The sequence below is a fragment of the Cervus elaphus genome, chromosome 10 (assembly GCF_910594005.1).
Source record: "Cervus elaphus chromosome 10, mCerEla1.1, whole genome shotgun sequence".
Taxonomy (NCBI): Eukaryota; Metazoa; Chordata; class Mammalia; order Artiodactyla; family Cervidae; genus Cervus; species Cervus elaphus.
Window position 1 is genome coordinate 40,859,081 of NC_057824.1, and position 25,500 is coordinate 40,884,580.

General features: G+C 50.7%; 2 protein-coding genes across 2 annotated transcripts; both read right to left on the reverse strand.

Moving 5' to 3' along the window:
• Positions 1 to 280: 280 nt before the first annotated feature.
• LOC122702015 (cardiotrophin-2-like) lies at positions 281 to 21,666 on the reverse strand. The gene is made up of 6 exons (XM_043915534.1): positions 21,522 to 21,666; positions 19,668 to 19,897; positions 19,452 to 19,575; positions 19,107 to 19,148; positions 3,470 to 3,606; positions 281 to 826 (listed from the first exon to the last, which is right to left on the reverse strand). The coding sequence occupies exons 1-6, from the start codon at positions 21,664 to 21,666 to the stop codon at positions 365 to 367; spliced, it is 1,140 nt and encodes a 379-aa protein (XP_043771469.1). The 3' UTR covers positions 281 to 364.
• A 1,455-nt stretch (positions 21,667 to 23,121) lies between these two features.
• Positions 23,122 to 23,698, reverse strand: LOC122702017 (cardiotrophin-2-like). Its single transcript, XM_043915535.1, has one exon. The coding sequence runs from the start codon at positions 23,584 to 23,586 to the stop codon at positions 23,122 to 23,124; it is 465 nt and encodes a 154-aa protein (XP_043771470.1). The 5' UTR covers positions 23,587 to 23,698.
• Positions 23,699 to 25,500: the final 1,802 nt, after the last annotated feature.

A 25,500-nucleotide genomic window follows, 5' to 3' on the forward strand; every position in this document is an offset into this window, starting at 1 on the left:
TCTTTGCAACCCCATGGACTGTAAGTGAAGCGTCTTCAAAGAGGTATTTCTTTCCACCCAGGAAGTGAGCAACCAGTACTGCTGGAATGGGAATTCATGAGATGCTGTCCATGGAGTCCCACCCAGATCTGGAGGGGAGGCCACAGGACTTAGGCAGGAAGGTCCAGGCATAAGGACTAGAGGCCTTGTTCCCAGAAAATGTTCCAAATATGTGGTACACAAGCCCTGTCTGCTAGACAACATGTGTCTCCTTTCTAGCCAAGGGCAAGGCAGAAAAGAATCCCTTGTGAGAGAAAAAAAAAAAGGGAAGAATCAGCTGTGAAGGGGAAAGGGTTGCAGCCTCTAACAGGAATTCCCATCTCCTCTATTCAGAGTATTTGGCCTTGAGCTCACCCAAGAAAGTCACAGCTCGGTCTGTCCAAAAGCTGTAGTCCCGGATTATTACATACCCTCGACACTTCTTATGGAAGGCCGAGTCCCCGAAGGGGACAGTACCGAGGGGGTTTGCTGGGGGTGTGGGCAGGCCCAGGGCAGTCATGATGCTAACCAACTTGATTGCTAGGCCTTTGGCCTTGAGTCTTGCTTCCCAAAGCTGATCCACCACGATGGAATTGTCATTCAAAGGGCTTATGTCATTCTGGTCACGCACCGCAAGCAGGAGGTGCTGGCTGAAGGACCAAAAGGCCTGCTGGGTGAGGCTCAGACGTACTCCATCTTCCAGGCCATTCCATTTCTCCAAGGGCATGTCGGTTGAAGGCAGGGTTCTGAGTGAGAGTTCGGGGATTGAGAAGCCGGGACGACTAAACGGACGGCCTTGGTGCTCGAGCTGCACGAGAGACAGAGGCAGATGAGAGTGAGGGGACCCAAACGCTGCCCTAGGGTGCCCCTGAATTCACATCTGCCTTCCATGAGACTGGCCTCCTCCTAGGGGAGTCAGCATTCCCTGCCTCTCAGGGAGTTGATGAAATGTGCTAGCGCAGAGCCCCAGGACTCTTAGGCTTCAACTCAGCCTCCTCCACATACAACTTGTGCAACTTTGAATCACAGCTTCAGTAATTCCCACATGGCACTGTAATGGGGAAGATGATAAGATGTAATAGACATAAAGCACTTAGCACTTGGCTTTCAATTAGGGCGTTAATATCATTCACTAATGACATTTATATAAATATCATGATCACTATGATTATGTTACTTATTACAGTATCTGCAAGCTAAATATATTAGTGACAATGTGGTTAAAGCCGTATTATTTCCTTTTTACTCACATTCTTCAGTGGTTAATATTTGTTCACTTTTAAATAATCATTGATATGCAGTTATTAATACTGAATTGAAGTATAGTATTATTTAGTTAATGCCTCCTCCATTAAATTTCTCACCTCCACAAACCTAGACCCACAGGATTTTAGTCCACACTGATCAATTCTGTAACGGATAGATCACCTAGTCCTACATCCCCATTTACAAATGGAGAAACTCAGGGTCCTCAAAGCTACCCAGAGGATGGTGGCAGATATGTGACTAGAAATTAGAGGAAGGGACTTCCCTTGTAGTTCAGTGGTTAAGAATCTGCCTGCCAAACCAGGGGACATGGGTTCAATTCCCGCCCCAGAGAGATTCCCCATGCTATGGGGCTCCTGAGCCTGGGGACCACAACTCCTGAGCCCTCAGTCCTAGAGCCCAGGCTTCGTGACAAGAGAAGCCACCGCAATAAGCCCAAGCGCCGCAAAGAAGAGGAGCCCACGCTCGCTACAATTACAGAAACCCTGAGCACAGCGACAGGGACCCAGCATAGCCTACAAGAGAGAGACTAGACTTTAAAAAAGAAAAATGAAACTAGGCTAGGTAACTTCGCGTGGACCTAGAATATAGTTCAGTGGAAGAGTCACGAAACCAGGGCCTCCAGGGGCCAGGTAGATCGCATCACCTGGAGAAGAAGCAGATGGGGTGGGAGTGGGCCACAGTGACTGGAGGCTAACAGCACCCCTGTGCCTGTTTCTGACAGGTTTTCATGTGCAAAATTTGAACAAGCATCTCATGGCCTAGACAAAGCATCTGTGGGTCAGACCCAGCCAGCAGGCTGCTGCTTTGAACTTCCAGACAGTTTTGTGACCTCAGGTAAATTATTGCCCCTCTAAAGCTCAGTTTCCTGGCCTTTCCCTCATGGTCCAGTGGTTAAGACTCTGCCCTCCATTGCAGGGGGTGTGGGTTCAATCCCTGGTTGAAGAGCTAAGATCTCACATGCCTCGCAGCCAAGAAACCCAACGGGTAAAACAGAAGCGGTATTGTGACAAAGTCAATAAGGACATTTAAACATGGTCCACATCAGAAAATCAAAAAGAGGGCTTCCCTGGTGGCTCGGTGGATAAGAATCCTCCTGCAAATGCAGGAGACACAGGTTCCTGATCCAGGAAGATCCCACATGTCCTAGATCAGCTAAGCCCGTGGGCCACAGCTCCTGAGCCTGTACTCTAGAGCCAGAGAGTTGCAACTACTGAGCCCACGCGCCAGAACTCCTGAAGCCTTGCGAGCCCTAGAGCCTGTGCTGAGCAACGAGGGAAGCCGCCGCAGTGAGGAGCCTGCACACGGCAACTCGAGAGTAGCCGCCACTCGCCACAACCAGAGAGGCGCTCAGTGCTCAGTCACCAGTAGTGTCTGACTCTCTGTGACCCCATGGACCATGGCCCGCCAGGCTCCTCTGTCCATGGGATTCTCCAGGCAAGAGTACTGGAGTGCGTTGTCATTTCCTTCTCCAGTGATAGAGTGTGAAGTGAGTGAAGTGAGTGAAGTGAAGTCGCTCAGTCCGGTCCGACTCTTTGCCACCCCATGGTCTATAGCATAATTGCTCCTCCATCGATGGGATTTTCCAGGCAAGAGTATTGGATTAGGTTGCCATTTCCTTCTCCAAAACTAGAGAAGAACCCAAACTAAATTACAAAGATCCAGCACAGCCAAAAATAAATAAAATTATAAAAATATAAAAAAATTTTAAAGTCTAAGAAAGCCCCCTCAGTACTCTTATTGGTAAAAACAGGTCATAATTCTACCTCTTAGGGCTCTCTGAGGAGCCAGTAGGATCATGAGGCTAAATCTCGCAGCATGGCATAGGCTCAGGAAAGCATAGGGCAGGAGGTGACTATGGAAAGACTCATGAGCCTGGAAAAAACTTCCCTCTAGGTGCTTCCTTCCAATCTTCTAACAGTCTTGAGAGGTCGGCCAAGGCACGATCACCATCCCATTTGGCAGATGAGGAAGCTAAGACAGGGAGAGAAGGAATGACCTGCCCAAGGTCACCCAGCCATCAGTGACCTCATTCCTGTGGGCGTGTCTCTAGCTGGCAGAGCCTCTGTACCCCAGGACCCACGGAGGAGGCTTCTTCCAGCCTTGTTCTGCCTCCCTTCCCAAGGGCTGGGCCAGGAGGGGACAGCCTCCTCCCCTCACCCCCTGCTCATGCCCTGTCACTCACGTAAGTCTGCAGCAGGGCTGAAGTCTGCATCTGCATGTTGAGCGCCAGTTTATAGGCTTGGGTGATAGACTCAGCTGTGGACGTGGGGGCTCCCAAACTGAGAGGTGGCAGCAGCAGGGTCAGCAGGCAGAAGGGGGCTGGCAGGAAGAAATCAGAGGTCAGCACCAGGTCCCTGACTTCACCTGCTGGTTCACTCATTCATCATAACAGCCCCTCACATGGATACAACCCTTGTGGTTACAACAGCCTTGTGTGTGCAACTCAGGGCAGGCTCACCCTGTAAGCAGGTTATTTCTAGCCCAGAATATTCCCCTGCGACTTCTCTGATGGTCCAGTGGCTAATGACCTCAGCTCCCAATGCAGGAGGCCCCGGGTTCAATCCCTGGTCAGGGAACTAATCCCACATGCCACAACTGAGAATTTGCATGCCACAACAACTAAGAACCAGCTAATCAAATAAGATAAATTTTTATTTTTTCTTTATTTTTTATTTTATTCTTTTTTAATGCAATTTTATATAAATAAATATTAAAAGGAAAGAAAAAATTCCCCTGACCTCCAGACACGTGTATTCAACTTCCCATTTGACATTTTCCCTTGGATGTTAATAAGCATCTCAAGTCAAAATATCCACTGCTCAGCTCTAGTTGCCCTGTTCCCCTCCTTCCCTGGTCTTCCCCATCTCAGAAAAGTGCATGTCCATGCTTCCAGGTGCTCAGGTCAAAGTCACGGGGTCCTCTCAGATGCCTCATTCTCTCCTTCTTGCTATGTTCAACCCACACTAAATCCTGTTGGCTCTGTCCTTAAAAGGTGGCCACGAGGTCTGTGGGATTTTGTGTTTGTGTTTGGTCACACCGTGACACTTTCAGGATCTCAGGTCCCTGACCACGGACTGAACCTGGGCAGTGAAAGCCCAGAATCCTAACCACCAGACCACCCGGGAACTCCCTAGGTCTGTGTTTCTGGATCCGAGCACTTGTGACAAGCATACCTAGACTCTGTGAAAGCTCATTGAGCTAGATACTTAGGACTTGTGCATGCTTCTCTGTCCCTATCTGCTATTTTCAATACAAAGTTTTCAAACCTGTGGATTTCCCTGCTGGGTCAGTGGTAAAGAATCCACCTGCCAACGCAGGAGAGACATGTTTGTTCCTTGGTCTGGGAACATCCCACACACCATGGAGCAACCCTTAATCCCTCGCACAACTACTGTGCCTGTGCCCTAGAGGCCGGGAGCCACAACTACTGAAGCCTGTGTGCCTAGAGCCTGCACCAAGAGAAACCACTGCATCGAGAAGTCCACGCATCTTAACTCGAGTGTATCCCCAACTCACTGCAACTAGAGAAAGCTTGGGCACAGCAACGAAGACCCAGCACAGCCATAAATAAATAAAAGATGTATTTAGAAGCTATTTGTCTCCCCGCTGCTGTCTCTGCCTCCACCTCTGTCTCCCTCTGCCACCTGGAAGCTCCTCAAGTCCAGCTAGATCCCTCCTTTGTCCAAACCTTCCCATGGCTCTCACCTAACACAGTGACTAGTAAAGTCCTCACTGTGGGCTTAAGGCCTGGTCCCTCTTTTCCTCAACATCCCCTACTCAGACTTTGCCCTTGCTGGGCCCTGCCAGGACCACTTTGCAAACCCACCGAAGGCTTCTCCTTCTGAAACTTCAGGGCTCAACTCAAAGGCCCCTCTGGGGGATGTCCCTGGCGGTCCAAAGCCCAAGACTGCACTGCCAATGCAGGGCGCTCAGGTTCAATCCCTGGTCAGGGAACGAGATCCCACCTGCCCCAACTAAGACCTGGTGTAGCCAAATTAAAAACAAAAACAAAAAAACTTAAGGTCACCAGCAGTGATGGAGATGAGAGGCTGACCAGGATGTCTTCTTTAGCTTCCCTGTCTATATTCCTGACCTCCCAGAAGTTCAGAACTTAAGGGAAGGCCTGAAGTGAAGCTCTGTTCATTCATGTTTTCAACAAACTTGGATCACCGTATTCAAATTCTATCACATCTGTGTGGGTGCTCCCTCGTGTCCGACACTTTGCGACCCCATGGACTGTAGCCTGCCAGGCTCCTCTGTCCATGGAATTTTCCAGGCAAGAATATTGGAGTGGGTTGCCATTTCCTTTTCCAGCGGTTCTTCCTGACCCAGGGATCGAACCCATGTCTCATGTCTTCTACATTGGCAGGCAGATTCTTTACCACTAGCGCTAACTGGGAAGACACATTGGTATGATAATTTACTTATGATTACATGTACTGTCTGTCTTCAGAAAGAAATCTCATTTTTTGTCTGTTTCTGTACTGCTATGTCCCCAATGCTTGGGTTTCCCTGAAAGCTCAGTGGTAAAGAATCCACCTGCCAATATGGGAGACGTGGGTTTGATCCCTGAATGGGGCAGTTCACCTGGAGAAGGAAATGGCAATCCACTCCAGTATTCTTGTCTGGGAAATACCACGGACAGAGGGCCCTGGAGGTCTCCAGTCCATGGGGTCACAAAAGAGTTGGACACGACTTCGCAACTAAACAGCAACAATAGCCCCAGTACTTAGACTACTGTGCGTGTGTGCCTAGTCACCTCAGTTGTGTCCAACTCTCTGCTACCCTGTGGACTGTAGCCCACCAGGAGCCTCTGTTCATGAGACTCTCCAGGCAAGAATACTGGAGTGGGTTGCCATGCCCTCCACCAGGGAATCTTTCCAACTCACAGATCAAACCCAGGTCTCTTCAGTTTCCTGCATTGCAGGCAGGTTCTTTATCACTAGCAGCACCTGAGAAGCCCACTTAGACTGCTACCTAGGATCCAGTAGGCACTCCAGAAGTATGTCTGGAATGAATGAATGATGAATGAAATCATTTGTGTGTAAGGCTTTGGAGGTTCCCAGCAGATGCAAGAGCAGCCAGGTCCCTGAGTCAGATGGGCCAGAGGGCCCAGGCCGTACCCCTCCCTCCTGGTCTCAGGACCCTCGCGCCCTGTCTTCCTCACTCACCCATCAGATGAGAAGTCATGGTCTCTCCTGGATCCTTCCTGTCTGCAGTCTCTCAGTGGTTCTGCGACACCTGTCCTCTTTCCCCTGAGGTGGCTTTATACTTGGGTCTGAGCCCTCGAGCCACCCATGAGGGAGGGAAAGTCATCCCTTGGGGGTTGTGGGGGGAGGTGCAGAAGCCCCTGAGGCAGGGGACAACTAGGGAAGGCGGCATTGTGGTGACACCCTAGTCCCCTCAGCCCCCCAAATCTGACCTTACAGTCCAGTTGCTGGGAGAAAGGGAGCCAGGCAGGGAGGGGATTATCTGGGGGGACAAAGGGGCCGCCCTGCTCCCTGCTGCTCTGCTCGTCCCGGGATCCAGTTTCCCATGAGGAGGCGGCCCCCTGCTCCGCACCACCGGGACCCAGCCTTTGGGCCCTGGACTGGAGGAGTTTGGAAATGGGACAGGGGGTGGTGTGCAAGCAACATCACCCACACCCTTAGACACGGGAGCATGTGATACCGTGCAGGGCCCTGTGGGCTCCTTGTCTCAAGGCCTTTGTGTCCTTCATTTCTTTTTTTTCTTTTAAGGGTTTTTTCAAATGTATTTTTAATATAATTTTATTTACTGATTTTTGTCTGTGCTGGATCTTTGTGGCTGCATGCGCTTTTTCTCTAGTTGCAGCAAGTGGGGGCTTCTCACTGCGGTGGCTTCTCTTGTTCCTCTAGATCCCAGGGTCTAGAGTGAGGGCTCAGCGGTTGTGGCACACAGACTTAGTTGCTCTGAGGCCTGTGGGATCTGCCTGGATGAAGAAGTGAACCCATGTCTCCCACATTGGCAGGTGGATTCTTTACCACTGAGCCACCAGGGAAGCTCCCACCCACCATCCATTTCTCTGATATTGCAGGAAGCAGCCTTCATTCATCCTCCATGATCTGCCCTGAATTCCAATGGGCAGGTGTTCATTAGGGAAGGGAATGATTGTAAAACCAGGGAAAATTAAATCAAGAGCAGCCTTGGGGCAACGTCCTGATTCCCGATCACGAGATACATACAACAATATCATTGAAGGATTTTGCAGGTACTGAAACCCCCTCCGGGTGGGAAAAGTTATGGTATGCTACCCTCAAACATGCAGACCCCAGACCAGTTGGACCTGAAGGTTGAATATGGTGATTTGTACCTGACACCGCCAATGCATCAGGAAAATGTTCACGGGCTGATCACATCTTCTTTTACTAGAAAACTTCTCAGTATCTTCCCGAGGGAGGACATGGTTTTGAGAGCATGAGCCTGCTGTATCCCCCTTTGCCTGGCAAAGCAGTAAGCTCTCCTTTTCTACTTCACCCCAATCTTTGTCTGTGAGGTTTGATCTGGCACCAGTATACAGAGAAGCTGAGCTTTTGGTATCACCATGTACATGGCTAGGGCTTCCCCGGTGGCTCAGATGGTAACGAATCTGCCTGCAATGTAGGAGACTCAGGTTCGAAACCTGGGTGCGGAAGATCCCCTGGAGAAGAGAATGGCTACCCCCTCCAGTGTTCTTGCCTGGAAATTCCATGGACAGAGGAGCCTGATGGGTTACAGTCCATGGGGTGTCAGAGTCAGACATGACTGAGTGACTAACACTATACTGTACTATATGCACAGGTTGGCACGTGGACCCACACCAGATGTGTGTATACACTTTCATATGTTTTTACAGTCAAGGATGTATTGATTCCAGCCATGTGTTTGTCCCTGTTCCTGATTGAGCTGGGATAGAGCAGGGAACAAGTCAGACACAAATCCCTGCCCTTGTGGAGCTGACACCCTAGTGTACATGCCCACAATTGTGTTATACCACACACCCTGCCAGGGAGCGCCAAACACAGGAGTGCACATGCGTCCGCGCTTATGAACACACAGTCATATCCAGAGCCCCACCATAGGCAGGAGCTGCATCTGTTCCTTCATTCACCCACGTAGACCTTTAGTCAGCAGCTGTTGATGGAGGCCCTCCTGCGTGCTGGCACTGGGGTGAATAATAAGGGCCACACAGTCCAGTGGTCTCCCAACAACCAACCTGTGAGCTCATTAAAAAAAAAATTTCCTAAAGCTACAAGGTGCTGAGAGGAAGCCAAAACAGGCTGATGTGATTAACTGAGGGTAGAGGAGATTTAGATAAGGAGACTGAGGCCCAGAGAGGGCCAGCTACTTACTGGGAGTCACACAGCAAGGCCAGGACAGATCGTAGGCTCCTGCCCCCAGTTTGGGACTGACTCTAGGGTGTGCCCAATTTGAACTGTGAGCTGATGGAGGGAAGAGGCTGAGAGAAGAGATAAGTTCTGAGGTGGGAGATCCTAAATTGGGTCTCTGAGCGAGGGGGCTGTCAAGCTGCCAGGGAGGGCCTGTGCTGGGCAGGCGGTGATGTCAGAGGATTAGACTAGGCCCACTGAGTGGGTGCACTGAGGCGTGGGCCAGGCCAGGTAGTGGAGGAGGAGGAGGAGGAAGAAGAGGAGGGCAGGAGGGGAGGAGGGAGCCAGACACGCGATCTCGTGCTATTCACATGTGGGCAGCGTACATAGGCCGAGCCTCACCCCAGAGGGCAGGCTCACCCTGTCCCAACCCCACCATCTCCTACTCCTCTTGGTGACTTCACTTTCTCTCTGGACCCTTCAGGGACCCTTCACAACTGAAGCATTTCCCCCCTATCCCAGGCCCAGTTCCGTTCTTCCAAGGCATTTGTCTAGGCAGATGTCAGAAGCTCTCCAGCCTCACGAGCCCCGCCTCATAGCCCATATATCTCCATCTCCATTGCAGTCTCACCGGAGGCTGATGCCTGGGAAATCCTAGCAATTTAAGAGCCAGCTGTCCCTGGGTAGGGAAGATCCCCTGTAGGAGGGCATGGAAACCCATTTCAGTATTCTTGCCTGGAGAACTCCATGAACAGTGGAGCCTGGGGGGCTACACTCAATGGGGTCACAAACAGTCAGACACGACTGAGCGACCAGCACTCACTTTTCTTTCAGACTTGGGTAAAAATCCTACCTTTGTCCATCACTAACTTAGGCAAGTTACTTAAACCTCTCTGAGCCTCAGTTTGTTTCCTTATCTGAAGACCAGAACAGTTATCTTGGTGTTTTAGGGTCTCACTGACTTCACCCACCAGGTGCCTCGACCTCTGCTATGAGACCCCCTCCTGAGCCCCTCAAGAGTTGTTGCAGTGGTACCTAATGCCTCCAGTTCAGGTCAGTCACTCAGTCATGTCAGACTCTTTGTGATTCCAGGGATTACAGCAGATGGGAGACTACAGTGTCAACTTCAGAATGAGAAGGAAATGGAAGTTTCCTGGTGTCTAGTGGTTCGGATTCTGGGCTTTCCTTACTGTGGCCCAGGTTCAATCCCTGGTTGGGGATCTGAGATCCCACAAGTCATGAGGCTCAGACCAAAATGAAAAAAAAACCCCCTCACTTTACATTATCCCCAGTGACTTCCTTGGGGAATTTGTGCTCACAGTCTCCCAACTTTAGGTCCTGTGAGTCTACAAAGTCTAACTCCTAGACTGGGGAGGGACCTTTTCTACCAGAGCAGACAGCCAGAATCCATTAAGTTTTTAGGTACATCTGCCACCTGGTCACTTGGGTCTCCTGCTGCCAATAGACCAGCAGGGAACAAAAGGACATGCCATACTGTTGCAGGAAGGGGGACTCCTTCCAGGACCCAAGACTGGGATCTTGTCTGACATTCGGGAAAGAGTTGTCCAGGGAGACACACGAGCTAACAAAGCGACAGACTGTATTGGGAAGGGGCACCCAGGCAGGGAGCAGAAGTTCAAGAGAACCCACGAAAACGGATCTGCCATGTGGCTTCCTGTCTCAGGTTTTATGTTGATGGGATTAGTTTCCAAATTTTCTTCGGCCAATCACTCTGATTCAGCATCCTTCCTGGTGGTGCACGCATGGAAGCCAGTAAGAAGGATTCTGGGAGGTGGTAGAATGCATGGCATCTCCTTCTGATCTTTCCTGAACTCTTCAAGTTGGTGGTGGCTTGTTAGTTCCATCTTCCTTTCTAGGACTTCCTATTGAAGAAGAACTCATGCAAATGGTTACTATGGTGTCTGGCTAGGGTAGGCAATTTTGGTCAGTGTGCTTCCCGTAACAACATGGATGGGCAGGGGGTAAGAGACTATGGTCAGAACAGGAAGCAGAACCACCGCTATGTACTGGGGGACAGCAGGAATATGCTTAGCATTCAGGTGATCCATTGGAATATCTCCAGCTACCCATGCTGATGGTTTCTTTTATCTTTAACAACTGAATTTGTTTATTGTTATGTGTTATTTTTGGCTGTGCTAGGTCTTCATTGCTGTGTGGAGGCTTTTTCTAGTTTCAGAGAGCTGGGGCTATTTTCCTGTTGAGCTCTGTGGGCTTCTCATCGCGGGGGCTTCTCTTGTTGCAGAGCACAGGCTCTAGGTGTACAGGCTTCAGTGGTGGCTGCACATGGACTCACTAGTTGTGGCTTTCAGACTTAGGTGCTCCGAGGCATGTGGGATCTTCCCAGACCAGGGATCGAACTGGTCTCCCCTGCATTGCCAGGTAGATTCTTAACCACTAGACCACCAGGGAAGCCCCCATGCTAAGTTTATTTGTAAGTGAGCAAGTACCATTGTCACGGGCTCATAAAGCATGCTAACTGGGGACTCATACCCTTCAGGAGTGAGGGCCAGGCTCCATCCCCAGACAAAGTGTAGAGAGCAGCAGAAACACTAGCTGAAGCCAGGAGCAGAAGGGAAGGGGTGGGCTAGAATGAGTGGATGTAGGGGAAAGAGCTGAGAGATACCAGTTGTGTCTCTAGAACTAATCTTCCTTCCCTAAGTTTACCCAGAAATTGTGATCAAGCAGAATCCTGGGGAAGTTGTACTGAGATGAAGAGAACTTAACAGGAGAAGCAAGTAGATCTGAACAGTGGACTGGAGGACACTGTTGATGCCCCACCCAGATTCTTTTGCCAACAGTACACCCATCCCCCATGTCCCTCATCTCTGGAGAACTGCCCAGCACCTCTCCTCCTGGAAGAATTGGGCCAGTGGTGGAATTAACTTGGTGATACAATTTTGGCTCCAGAACTTTCTCTAGATCAAATGTGGTCAGTTGAGACCACATTCTTGCTCGGCTTTTTATCACTGACGTACCTTGATAACCCTCTTCTCATTCTGAGAACATTTCCCCAGTCACTTGATCCAGAATTTCCATCGTGGACTACATCAGACTCAAAAGCTTCTGCAGGGCAGAAGAAACAATTAACAAACTGAAAAGACAGCCTATGGAAAGGAAGGAAAAACTTGAAAATCACATATCAACAGGGATTAATACCTAAAAATGTAAAGAACTTAGTCAACCAAATAGCAACAGAAACAACAAAATGACAAGAAAAAATAAAATAAATAGAAGGGGACTTCCGTGGTGGTGCAGGGGACTTGGGTTCAAACCCTAGTCCAGAAGGATTCCACATGCTGAGGACCAACTCTGCTCTCACAGCCATAAATAAATAAATATTCACCATTTAAAAAACAACAAAACAACAACAACAACAACAACAAAAATACAATAAGAGTCATCTCATACGGGTGAGAAAATTGAGTTTCGAAGAGGTGATGTTACACAATGCCCCAAAGCTAGAGATAATGCTGAAAGCTCAGCTTCTTTGTATACCAGTGCTGAAAAAAATCTGAGAGACAGAGTTTTGGGTAAAGTAGAAAGGAGCGCTTTATTGCTTTACCAGGCAAAGGGGGACACAGGGGGTTCATGCCCTCCAAACCATCTGTCCACCATTTGGGGAAGATAGTGAAAAGTTATATAGGAATTGTTCAGAGAGGGCATGATCAACTCGTGACAATCTTCTTCTTTTTTTTTTTCTTTTATTGCTTTATGGTATTGTATTAGCCATACATCAATGGCATGAGCATTCTTCTGATGGGTTGGTGGTGAGGTAAGTAGGGGTCCATGGTCTCAAACTTCAGGTCCAACTGGTCAGGTGTCTACATGCTTGTGGGCAGGATACCATTGTTAATCATCAAATTCTCCCACCTAGAGGGGGTTTCGGTATCTGTAAAATAGCTCAAAGATATTGGGTGCATCCCTTGATGGGGAATCAGGCTCTTGGCCCAAGGCTACTCATAATTTTCTTGGCTGCTCCCTGGTTTTGCATCCCTGCCCTTCCCTAATGAACAACTGCTTGAATCTGCCCATTAGAATTTAGGGAAGGCCATGGAGCCTGAATGAAGCCTGTTTCCTATAATCAAAGAAATAGAGGAGGGGACTTCCTTCATGGTCCAGTGGCTGGGACCTTCTGTTCCCAGTGCAGGGAGCCCGGGTTTGATCCCTGGTCAAGGGAGATAGATCCCACATGCTTCAACCCAGTGCAGCCAACTAAATAAAGAAAAGAAAAAGGGAGGACACAAAGACCTTGTGTCCAGGAGCCACACAGGGCCCTGCACCAAGGGAAGGCCACATCTCCACACTGAGTCTCATTCTAGATTTCAGTGGAAAAAAGAATCCCCTGGGTTACCTTTACAAACAGAGATTCGTGATTCCCACTCAGGCATTCCATAGGTCCTAAGGAGCCGCTAGAGATAATGAACCTGCCTGCCAATGCAGGATAGTTAAAAGATGTGGATTTGATCCCTGGGTTGGGAAGATCCCTTGAAGGAGGGCAGAGCAACCCACTTTAGTATTCTTGCCTGGAGAATCCCATGGACGGAGGAGTCAGTGGGTTGCAGTCCCTAGGGTCGAAAAGAGTTGGACATGATTGAAGCAACTTAGCAAACATGCCCCAACCACTAATGCCGAAGAAGCTGAAGTTGACTGGTCTGTAAAGACCCACAAGATTTTCTAGGACTACCACGAAAAGGAAAATGAAAAAAAAAAAAACACAGATGTAGAGATGTCCTTTTCATCATGGGGATTTAGAATGCAAAATAGGAGGTCAAAAGATATCTGGAATAACAGGTAATTTTCACCTAGGAGTGCAAAATGAAGCAGGGCAAAAGCTAACAGAGTTTTGTCAAGAAAACACACTGGTCATAGCAAACAGTGTCTCCCAACAACACAAGAGACAACTCTACACACGGACATCACCAGATGGTCAATACTGAAATCAGATTGATTTTCTTCTTCTCAGCCAAAAATGGAGAAGCTCTATACTGTCAGTAAAAACAAGTCGTGGAGCTGACTGTGGCTCAGATCATTGGTTTCTTACTGCAAAAAGACTGGAGTGGATTGCCCTGCCCACCTGCAGGGAATTTTCCCCACCCAGAGATCGAACCTGAGCGCCCTACGTCTCCTGCATCGGCAGCTGGGTTCTGTACCACTAGTGCCATCTGGGAAGGCCCATCAGAAGGGTACAACTCTAAAAAGAAATGTGATGGTATCTATGTGATAAATTTGGGGAGATCTGGGGAGAAGTTTATACAGGCAGCACTCACTGACAGTACAAACTCAACTACTGTTGACATCAGACCCTCCAGGGACACTGGACAATGAGCTCTACTGAAGTGTTCTGTGACCATTTGAAGCCATACCCACTGGTGGGTGTTTTACTTCCAGAACTTTCATTAACCAGACCCTGGCACCTTCTGTGAAGCCTTGTTTTCAGTGATTACTAATTGCAGGCGTGAAGGTAAACTTCTTACAGCTGCATTTTCTGTTCACTTGCCCACCATATTTCAGTGTAAATTAAACTCCTCTCTGCTTTTTATAAAAGCTACTTATTTATTTGGCTGCTTTGGGTCTTATTTGTGGCACGCAGGCTCTTTCATTGCAATGCACAGGCTTCTCTCTAACTAAAGCACATGGGCTGAGTAGTTGGTAACGAACTTAGTTGCCTTGTTGCATATGGGATCGCAGTCCCCCAATCCAACCACTTCACCTGCACTGGAAGGCTGATTTTTAACCAATGGACCACCAGGGGAGGCCCTCCTCTCTGCTTTCTGTGTAGTGTCCCATGTGACCAACAAAAGAGCTCCCTCAGGACATGTCTTATAATGGGCACTTGCCCTGGTAATCCTCTACATGACGGCTGTCCCTTCCACTAGGAGCCACAGAAAGCTGTGTTTGTCATTAGGGCTGTTTACAGGCATTCCCAGGGAGTGCTAGTGGTAAAGAATCCGACTACCAATGCAGGGGATATAAGAGATGCGGCTTTGATCCCTGGGTCGGGAAGATCCCCTGAAGGAGGACAAGGCAACCCATTCCAATGTACTTGCCTGGAGAATCCTATGGACAGAGGAGCCTGGCGAGCTACATTCCATAGGGTTGCAAAGACTCGGATATGACTGAAGGACTTAGCACGCACTCACAGGCATTCTAGTTCTTTTCCTTCCAGGCAGAAAGTGGAAAGAATTCCTGTCTCTGCCCACTGTGAAATTAGGGAAGGCTATGGATTAGTCAATACAACGTGAGCACAAATATCCTGTGTCACTTCTGGGCAGAAGCTATAGAAGCCAGGCCATGTTTCACCAAGTCCTCCTCCCTCTATTCATCGGTGATTGGATGGTGATTATGGAAGCTCATATCCAGATGGAGCCTTTTCCCTTGGCCTTAATCCCTGCGGAACTAGAGTGAGCAGCCCTCTCCCCACTGACCAACACGAGACACACAGCATGAGCCCAAAACAGACCTTAGCTGCTGTAGCCACCCAAACCTGGGTGTTCTTTGTTACTACAGCATAACTTCACCTACTCTGACTGATATAGAATCTATGACCCTCTACACAAATCCAGGAGAGATCCGGATCTTCTAGAAGAGCACTCACTGCTGAAAAGGAACTTCATGATGAATGGGCTGCTCCAGCTCCTGAATTCAGTGAGCTCAATCCAAGGCTGTGGATGGTTCTGAGAGCCAGCAGGAGCCCTGCATCCCTTTTCAGCAGCTCCCCACAGGAGACTGAATGGTGCACCTGTTTCTCAATGTGGTCTGCAGCCCCAGTCCCTCATATAGGAAACCACCACCCTGAGTGCCATAAGCCATCTTTCCGATGGTTCTTAGACAAAATGTGTAAATAAGGTGGGCAGAAGACAGACATTTTTTTGTGCAAATGAAGAGGGACTTGTGGGTGATGTAAACCCTGAGTTCACTTATGGCTGAGAAGGTCTGACTGTTGTTTTTATATTTTAATGTCAACGAGGCTGGATTGCAGTATTTGCAATTCATATTTTGAGTAGGCCTGCTCAGTCGTTTCAGTCATGTCCAACTCCCTGCGACCCTATAGACTGTAGCCTGCCAGGCTCCTCAGTCCTTGGGACTGCCTAGGCAGGAATACTGGAGTGGGTTGTCATGCCCTCCTCTAGCAGATCTTCCCCAACCAGTGGTTGAACCTGTGTCTCCTGCATGACAGGCAGATTCTTTACCACTGAGCCACTGGGGAAGTCTATTTTATTTTTCTTGGAAGCCTATTTTAAGTACATACAAATAATATCTCTCATGGTAAAATTGTCAAACTACCGAGTAGGTTATAGGGAAAGGAAAAAGTCCTCTTGTATCTCTGTATGCAGTCACACTCAGCCATCTCTCTATCCAGCCAGCTAGGGGTGCAGGCACACCATCTGGCCCTGAGGTGGTCTATAGAGTGTGAGAAACAGCCTTGACCTTCAGTAGGCTTATGTTTGGGTCTCAGTTAATGAAGTGGGGCCAGGAGTGCTTCTGCTGGGACTGAAGCAAGCTGGATGGAGACTGTGTGGATCTAGCGAGCACTTGTATCATCCCAACCGGGCAGCCACAGTTCTGTACCAGCTGTTCCCTGTTCAAGGAAACAAAGAAGGCAGACTCAGTGTTGCTGGATTCCAAGTGAAAGAAATGTGTGGTTCCTCTGCCAAACTTAACACCCAGAGGATGGGCATAATCAACTGGCAGATGCTATAGTTCTGAAGATGGGCTCTGAGGCCTTGGAAAAACTAGCTTTCTTAGAAAAAAATTATTTTATGATACTAATCATTTTTCTTTATACTTTTATATTCCTTTCTAATCTTTATTCATTTATTTATGTATTTTCCACTGTTCTGGGTCTTTATTGCTGCATGCAGGCTTTCTGCAGTTGTGGCGTGGGCCACTCTTTGTCAAGATGTGCAGGCTTATTGTCGGGGTAGCTTCTTTTGATCGGGAGCACAGGCTCTAGGTGCCTGGGCTCCGTGGTTGTGGCGCTCGGGCTTTCTTTCTCTGCATTATGGGGGATCTTCCCAGACCAGGGTTCAAACCCGGGTCTCTTGCATTAGCTGGAGAATTCTTTACCACTAGACACACACCCAGAGAAGCTCTCAATCCTAGCTTTCTCACTCAGTCATTCCCAGTTTCCTTATCTATAAAATGAGATCCTCAACAGGATTCTTATGAGGATCAAATGAGATGCTGAAAGCACATAAGAGGCGGACTCTTCATACAGCTTATATCCAGGGGAAGAGTCAAATGAATCTCATCTGGGAGTTACACACATGAAGGCTTCTTTGGGACACAAACCTGAAAGATGAACAGTTAACTGGGTGCAGCGGTGAGAAGGGTGGAAGGGAAGAAGCTAATCGGTAGAGGGACTGGCTCCAGAAAAATCCCTGGGCATTCATGCAAGCCTAAACTAAAGCAGTGAGGCCGAAGAGCAAACAATCTCCCGGGAGGCAAGGATTTCCTAAATACACTGTGAGCTAGAAGGAGCCTCTCAGTTCCGCCTGAGGCCAGTCCCTGCAAAATTAGGACTTCCCATCACACCAGCCAGCTTGCGTTCAATTTTCTGCCAGAAAAAACCACACTCACCAAATCTTCCATAGGGCCCTCGAAACACAGGGCTCAAAATTGAATTGTTTTGCAGGCAGAGGACGAAGACTAAGAAGGCAGGTCAGAAGGTACAGTGGGAGGAAGCAGGCCGGTTTGCCTGGTAGCTGAGGTGTCTAGCGGGGACGGGGAGGGGGGCGCGGCGAGGGGGCGGGGGTGCCTCCAAGACTGGTTGGGCAATTTGCAGCGCCCACAACTTCAGGCTGAGGAATCTGATCAGGTTGTTGGACCTTAGTCAAACGGAGAATGGTCGCCCCCTAGGAGCAGTAATCGGTAGTGGACAGCGAAGGACCCAGATGAGGGGCGGGGGAGGAGGGGGTGCGGCTCAAGATGAGGTAGACTGCCTGGCAGTTTCTCTTCTCCCAGGAGGTAACTCCTTCTGGCATGACAAACACCTGCGATCCCAAAACAGTGGGCTGGACGAGCCCTCCAGAAAGGAACTACCAACACGTGCCGTGTGTCAGGCCCTGAAGGTGGGCATTTTCGTGAACGCTGTGATAACACTCTCCTTGTCCCCATTTTTCAGATGAGAAAAATCGAGGTTTGGTGACTTCCCAAGGAGGGGTGAGGATTTGTATGACTCCAGAGCCTTTTCCCTGGAGCTCTCCCGACTTGGAAGCTACAGATTCTCTGAGGTTTGGGGGAACAAGCATAAGGTGTGAGGAGCCGAAGCTTTCCAAGGGACAACAGCGTGACAGCACTGTCGGCAAGAACCACGCCTCCCCTGTCGCGACCATACTGATTACTGTTGCTTTCCTTTAAGAGCCTTCTCCTGAAAGATGAAGTCCTCGCCACATGGGGAGGTGGATATTATAGATTCCTGTATCTCTCGGACGTCTTTTCTCCCTCACCCGCATTGATCCCCACTGGCGACAGAAATCCTTCCCCTCCACTAGCGAGTGAATGCATGAGACTACATGTCCCGGCAGGTCGTCAGAAGCGGGTGGCGAGGAGAGAAGGAAAGAGACTCTCCGTTTCCGTCAGCTCTCAGTTTGGACTGTCGGCGGTGATGCACATTTCACCAGCCCACGACCTTTCTCTGTTCAGCTAAGGAAGGGACTACGTCCTCCAGCAGGCACTGGCTAGGGCATGTGCTAGGTCGCCATCTTTATTGTAGTCCTTTCTCCTTTTTCCACAGGGAGTATCCTTAGCGATTGAACACCAAGTCCCAGGTCACCGTCTCCACATTCCTCCAGCGGCCATCTTTGCGGGTAGACCCCGCCCCCTTTCCCTTCCATTGTCTAGTCGAAGATAATAGAAGGGAGCCGGGAAGACTGCAACTCCCGTCAAGCTTTGCGCCAAGAGGAGGGGAATTTCGATAATACAGCCGGGCGAGGTGCCAAGGTGGTATAGTGAGGCCACCGTGAGAAGCTAGGTTACCTGCCATTTTTATGGTAGTCGTCTTATCCTCTTGGCCCTGCCATTCTTTGGAATTGTAGAAGGCTAGGAAACTACTATTCCCATCGCACCTCGTACGATGGACTACTAGTCAGGTGTCCGCCCCTCTTCCGCCATCTTGTTTGTAGTCATCGTTCGCCCACCTCTACGCTCTGCAACCCGGAGCCTTGGGGCAACCGGACTGTAACTCCGGCATCCACCACTCCCGGTTTGGCACGTCGTCCGCCAGCTTGTTAGTAGTTCACACTGACCCCAGCATCCCTTTGATCCCACGGTAGCACCGCCATACTCGGGACTACTACTTCCGTGGTGCCCTGCGCATGTTAGTCCTGAAAAGTGGCAGGTGGTGGGGGAAGGAGGTGGCAGGGGGCTGGGTTCCTCTTGGAGAAGGAGGGAGTAAAGAGGAGGAAGAGGAGGAGGGAAGGAGGGGAGAGAGGAGGTGAGGAGTAAGAGAGGGGAAAGAAGGATGGGGCTCACGAGGCATGAGAGACGCGGCCAGGGCCCCGAACCGGAGCTGCGCTGGGCCGGGAGACCAGCGGGGCTGAGGCACGCCGATTGCCCCCTCACCCCTTTCCTGTCCCCTTACGTCCTTTCCTTCCACCCTCCAGCTTGAGGAAAGGGATTTATTCAAATTTTAATTAAATCTCTATCTCCCGAGGATCGCGCGCTGCGTAGAGGAGCAGAGGGCGGGGGCGCGCGCAGGCCGGGGGGCGGGGCCCAGCAGCTTCCTTCACCCCGCTCTGCTCGCCCCGTAGCAGTAGCGCCGGGGGCCGCAGGCCAGGGGCTGGCCCAGGGGAAGGGGGCAGGTTACAGGAACCCCACCCCACCTCCCCACGAACCTGCGGTTGGCGGGGCTTGAACCCCGGAAACGGTGGGGGTCCCAGGCCTGGCCCTGGACCCCTGGGCAGTGGGCATCGGGAAGGGGCCAGTTAAAGGGCCGGGGACGCTGGGGAGAAGCGGGACGGGGTGGGGGGAGGGGAGCTGGGACTCGGACCCCCTGACTGAGTGGGACCCGGGCAGAAGCTGTGCACCCTGCACCCGAGGAGCCCCTGTTGGCCTGGGGGGACTGAGGGACTGAGCCCCGCCCCCGCCCCAGAGCAGGAACTCCCGCGCCGCAGCCCGTGGGAGGGCCTCGCCCCTGGCTCCCCGGCCTCCGCCGGTGGGAGGAGCCGAGCGCCCTCGGGGGACCGTGGACCCTGGCGTTCTGAGCGTTCCGCGACCCGCGCCGCCCGGCCCCCCGCCGCCGATGGCCGCCGACCCGCCGTCAGCTGCCGAGAAGGGAGAGATGGCTCCTGGGACACGTGTGAGGTGGGTTCATGCGGCTCCTCCTCACCCCCAGACCTGGGCAGCTCCCAGTCCATTCATCCTCAGCCCGGCCTCTCTCTACCTTGCCCGCCCCCAGCCTCACCCTCTGCTCCAAACTCCTCATCTCCAGCCCTCTTTCCTGTTACCTCTCAACCCTGGGGAACTGGCCTTCCTTCCTCCACCCTGCTTTGCCTTGCAGACCCCCATCCCCGCCTGTGGTTGCAGCCCTCCAAGGCCCTTCCCTGGAGCGCTGGAGGGCTCCTCTCCCCCCATGGATGGGTCTGAAAAGGGGGAAGCTGGGGTAAGACTCTGGATATGAAGAGACCCTCCAGGCCTGCTGAATCTGTGTGGGATCTTGGAGGATCTGGTTTCCCTGGGAAGAGGAGCCCAAGGGATTCCAGACAATTAGGGATGGAAAGCAGCTTGGGAAGCTGGGAGGCAGGGGGCGGTGCACATGAGCCCATCTTGAGTTCTATGGAGATGTCAGGCTGGATTCTAGAATCCCAGGGAATCTGGGAGATTGCCCAGGTTTACCTGGAGACCCATAAGGAGGCTGTGTTGGAGCAGAGGGAGCTCTGTGGGGAACAGAGTTGATATTTGGGGCCATGGAGGAGTTCTGCAGCCGCGTCTCAAAGAAGGTCTGTGAGCGCTGGGAAGTTGGGCAGCCTGGTGGATCTTTAGAGGTTAGGTTGTGTGAGCAGGTTCCCATTGAATCTGAGGAGGAAATCTAGGCTTTAGGGGAAGAGGAGTTGGGGGTTAGTAGCTTCTGAGAGAAAAGAGAGAGGTCTGGATTTGGTGATCAGGAATCTGTGGGGATCTGGGAGGTAAATTTGGGGTGTTTCAGCTTGGGGAGAGCCTGGGATGGAGCACATTTGGAGAACAGGGGAAGAGTTGGGACCTGTCTCAGGTGACTCCACAGACAAGGAGCCCCTGGTTTTCCCAGGAGCTTCGCTGTGGGAATACCATGGAAAGGCCTTTGTCCCTCTCGGTGTCCCTTCGTCCTCCCTGGGTCAGGTGCGGAAGTATGGAAGAAAAGTTAGAGTAGGAGTGAGGTCAGCAAGCTAGTTCTCAGGGCTCCCAGAGGAGCCAAGTGAGCTGCTTCAGGAAGAGGGTGGCCTTGCCTAGAGGCAGGGGGGTTCCTCTGACCTTCCGCAGGAGGGGAACCTCCGTGTTCCTTGTCTCCCTGGGTAGGAAGCCAAACTTTGGCTTTTCCCAACTTTCAGAGGCAGAGAGACCCACAGAAAGCTCGGGCCCCCTTGGACCCCCTCCCCAGAGCCAGGAATGGGTCTTTGACTTCTTTGGCCTCCTTTTCACCTGTGAGAGTGGTCTCGGATTTGAAGCTAGTCTTACCCACTGTGTGACCCTCAAGGTACCTCCTCTGTGAAATGTTTCCTTTGCTGAGTTGTAAAGGTCAAACAGCATGGATAAGAATGTACCTGCTGCCAGGAGCAGCCCACAGTAGGTATCCAAGAACCATGGGGTTGAGCCCACGTTCCTCAACCTTAGCGCTCCGCAGGGCTCCCGAGAGTGGTCCTTTCCCAGGAGCGGTTGGACCAGCTGCATCCTGTGCTCCCCATGTGACCCCACCTCCCTTTTTCGCTGCAGTCACCCTTTCCCGGTAGGTCTCTGCCCCACAGCCCCTCCGCCGCTGGACCTTGTGCGCCGCCTCCAGGCCAAGCTGAAAATGCGCCCGCTCGCGGTCCCCTCCCTGGCCGTCTCCATCTCTCCCCATCTCTGTCAGCATCTCTGTGTCCTCTGACTGTGTCCGTCTCTCTGTTTTCTTTCTACGCTTCTCCATCTCTTTTTCTCTCTGGGTCCTTCTTGTCTCCCTCTACGACTTCCCGTATCTGTCATGTCTTTGCTTCCCTGGAGTTTTCTCCATCACTTGGGTTGCCTCTCTGAGCATCTCTTTGTCTTCCCGTCTCTTGTTTCCTCTGGGCCCCCTGGGAGCCTGTGTATATGTCCACCTCATCTCAAGGAAGGGACACCTGTCACTCTGTTTGCCTCTGTCCTTCTCTCTGTCGTTTCCTGGCCAGGAACATGCCTGCTGGCCCTGTGGTGGAAGGGCTCCTCCTGACGCATTTCAGCCCCCTTCCCGCAGGGTCACTCCACCTGCTGCTCTCCCTGTCCCCAACCCAGCCCTTGTGGCCCTCCACCCTCTCCCTTTGATGCCCTCCACCCCTTCCCCTCCCTCTGCCCTAATCCTACACCTTCCCTTCTCCTCAAATCAGGTTTTTGGAGACAAAAGAAAAGAAAAAGCTCTCACCCCTTTGAAGAGTTTTATTTATGAGAATAAATTAATTTTTTGTAAATAAAATGTTTAAAAAGAACCTTGAATTTACCATATATAGTCGTTGAAAATGGGGAGACACGTTTAAGGAGAATAAGATCCTTGGGGTATGACCTGGTCCCCCCAGCCATCCGCAAAAGCCACACATAAAGAGGAGGTTCAGGAGAGCCCCGGGCCATGGATGCCATCTATCATCCCAAAGTGGATGTCTCCTGAGCAAGAAACAGATGTGACTCGAGTCCTTAGCTTTTCAAGAGTCAGACATCCATTGACTAGGAAGTGAAGCACCTTAAGATGTAAGTCGGAACAGTGGTCACAGTCAGAGAGGTAGTCTCGAGGAGGAAATGAACTCCAGGGAAAAGGGGGCCTCGTTGCTCAGAATGTCCATATCTTCACAGAGGAAGTGAGGTAGATAGAGACAAGAAAGCAATCCCTGGACCTCCCCTAAATGACAGGAAGGGGACCAACTGTACTCCCCCCTGTAGAGTGGGAAGTGAAAGTGAAAAGTGTTAGTCACTCAGTCATGTCCCACTTTTTGTGACCCCATGGACTGTAAGTGAAGCGTCTTCAAAGAGGTATTTCTTTCCACCCAGGAAGTGAGCAACCAGTACGACGGGAATGGGAATTCATGACATGCTGTCCATGGAGTCCCACCCAGATCTGGAAGGGAGGCCACAGGACCTGGGCAGGACGGCCCAGGTATAAGGACTAGAGGCCTGGTCCCCAGGAAATGTTCCCAAGTACGTGGTACACAAGCCCTGTCTGCTAGACAACATGTGTCTCCTGTCTAGCCAAGAGCAAGGCAGAAAAGAATCCCTTGTGAGAAAAAAAAAAAAAAAAGGAAGAATCCACTGAAGGGGAAAGGGTTGCAGCCTCTAACAGGAAGTCCCACCTCCTCTATTCAGAGTATTTGGCCTTGAGCTCACCCAAGAAAGTCACAGCTCGGTCTGTCCAAAAGCTGTAGTCCCGGATTATTACATACCCTCGACACTTCCTCTCGAAGACCGAGTCCCCTAAAGGGACACTACCAAGGGCGGTGTTTTCCGGGGGGGTGAGCAGGTCCAGGGCAGTCATGATGCCAGCCAAGTTGCCCGCTAGGCCTTTGGCCTTGAGTCTTGCTTCCTCAAGCTGATCCACCACAATGGAATTGCTAGGGTTTAGGTCACTCTGGTCATCCTTCGCAAGCTGGAAATGCTGGCTGAAGGACCAGAAGGCCTCCTGGGTGAGGCTCAGACGTTCTCCATCTTCCAGGCCACTCCAGTTCTCGAAGGGCATGTCGGTCGAAGGCAGGGTTATGAGCGAGAGTCCGGGGTATGAGAAGTCAGGATCACTAAAGGGAGTGCCTTGGTGCTCGAGCTGCATGAGAGACAGAGGCAGATGAGAGTGAGGGGACCCAAACGCTGCCCTAGGGTGCCCCTGAATTCACTTCTGCCTTCCATGAGACTGGCCTCCTCCTAGGGGAGTCAGCATTCCCTGCCTCTCAGGGAGTTGATGAAATGTCAGAGCCCCAGGACTCTTAGGCTTCAACTTAGCCTCCTCCACATACAAGTTGTGCAACCTTGAATCACAGCTTCAGTAATTCCCACATGGCACTGTAATGGGGAAGATGATAAGATGTAATAGACATAAAGCACTTAGCATTCTACATACGATTAGGCTGTTAATATCATTCACTAATGACATTTATATTAATATCATGAACACTATGATTGTGTTACTTATTACAGTATTTGCAAGCTAAATATATTGGTGACAATGTGGTTGAAGCCATATTTCCTTTCTATTCACATTCTTCAGTGGTTAATATTTCTTCACTTTTAAATAATCATTATATGCAATTATTAATATTGAATTGAATTATATTATTATTTAACGAATGCCTCCTCCATTAAATTTCTCACCTCCACAAACCTAGACCCACAGGATTTTAGTCCACACTGATCAATTCTGTAATTGATAGATCACCTAGTCCTACATCCCCATTTTACAACGGGGAAAATCAGGGTCCTCAAAGCTATCCAGAGGATGGTGCAGATATGAGACTAGAAATTAGAGGATGGGACTTCCTTGGTGGTTCAGTGGTTAAGAATCTGCCTGCCAAACCAGGGGACATGGGTTCGATCCCTGCCCCAGAGAGATTCCCCATGCTGTGGGGCTCCTGAGCCTGGGGACCACAACTCCTGAGCCCTCAGTCCTAGAGCCCAGGCTTCGTGACAAGAGAAGCCACCGCAATGAGAAGCCCAAGCGCCGCAAAGAAGAGGAGCCCACGCTCGCTACAATTATAGAAAGCCTGAGCACAGCGACAGGGACAGCACAGCCCACAAGAGAGAGACTAGACTTTAAAAAAGAAACTAGGTTAGGTAACTTCATGTGGACCTGGAATATAGTTCAGTGGAAGAGTCACAAATTCCAGGGCCTCCAGGGGCCAGGTAGATGCTTTGAACTTCCAGACAGTTTTGTGACCTCAGGTAAATTACTTCCCCCTCTAAAGCTCAGTTCCTTGGCCTTTCCCTCATAGTCCAAAGGTTAAGACTCTGCCCTCCAATGCACGGGGTCGGGTTCAATCCCTGGTTGAAGAGCTAAGATCTCACATGCCTCGCAGCCAAGAAACCCAACGGGTAAAACAGAAGCGGTATTGTGACAAAGTCAATAAGGACATTTAAACATGGTCCACATCAGAAAATCAAAAAGAGGGCTTCCCTGGTGGCTCGGTGGATAAGAATCCTCCTGCAAATGCAGGAGACACAGGTTCCTGATCCAGGAAGATCCCACATGTCCTAGATCAGCTAAGCCCGTGGGCCACAGCTCCTGAGCCTGTACTCTAGAGACAGGGAGTCGGAACTACTGAGCCCACGCGCACCAACTCCTGAAGCCTTGCGAGCCCTAGAGCCTGTGCTCAGCAACGAGGGAAGCTGCCGCAGTGAAGAGCCCACACCGCAACTCAAGAGTAGCCGCCACTCGCCACAACCAGAGAGGCGCTCAGTGCTCAGTCACCAGTCGTGTCTGACTCTCTGTGACCCCATGGACCATGGCCCGCCAGGCTCCTCTGTCCATGGGATTCTCCAGGCAAGAATACTGCAGTGGGTTGCCCTTTCCTTCTCCAGTGATAGAGTGTGAAGTGAGTGAAGTGAAGTCTCTCAGTCATGTCGGACTAGTTGCCACCCATGGACTGTAGCCTAACAGGCTCCTCCATCCATGGGATTTTCCAGGCAAGAGTACTGGAATAGGTTGCCATTTCCTTCTCCAAAACTAGAGAAGAACCCAAACTAAATTACA

Excerpts from the sequence above, each read along its gene's own strand:
- LOC122702015 (XM_043915534.1), bottom strand. The coding sequence starts at position 21,666 with ATGGGGAGAGATGGAGACGGCCAGGGAGGGGACCGCGAGCGGGCGCAT. Across the intron at positions 19,898-21,521 it reads GACTGCAGCGAAAAAGGGAG|CTGACGGCGGGTCGGCGGCC; the intron begins GTGGGGTCACAT and ends CCTTCTCGGCAG. Across the intron at positions 3,607-19,106 it reads GGCCGCGTCTCTCATGCCTC|CCCCCTTCTGCCTGCTGACC; the intron begins GTGAGCCCCATC and ends TCTTCCTGCCAG.
- LOC122702017 (XM_043915535.1), bottom strand. The coding sequence starts at position 23,586 with ATGCAGCTCGAGCACCAAGGCACTCCCTTTAGTGATCCTGACTTCTCA.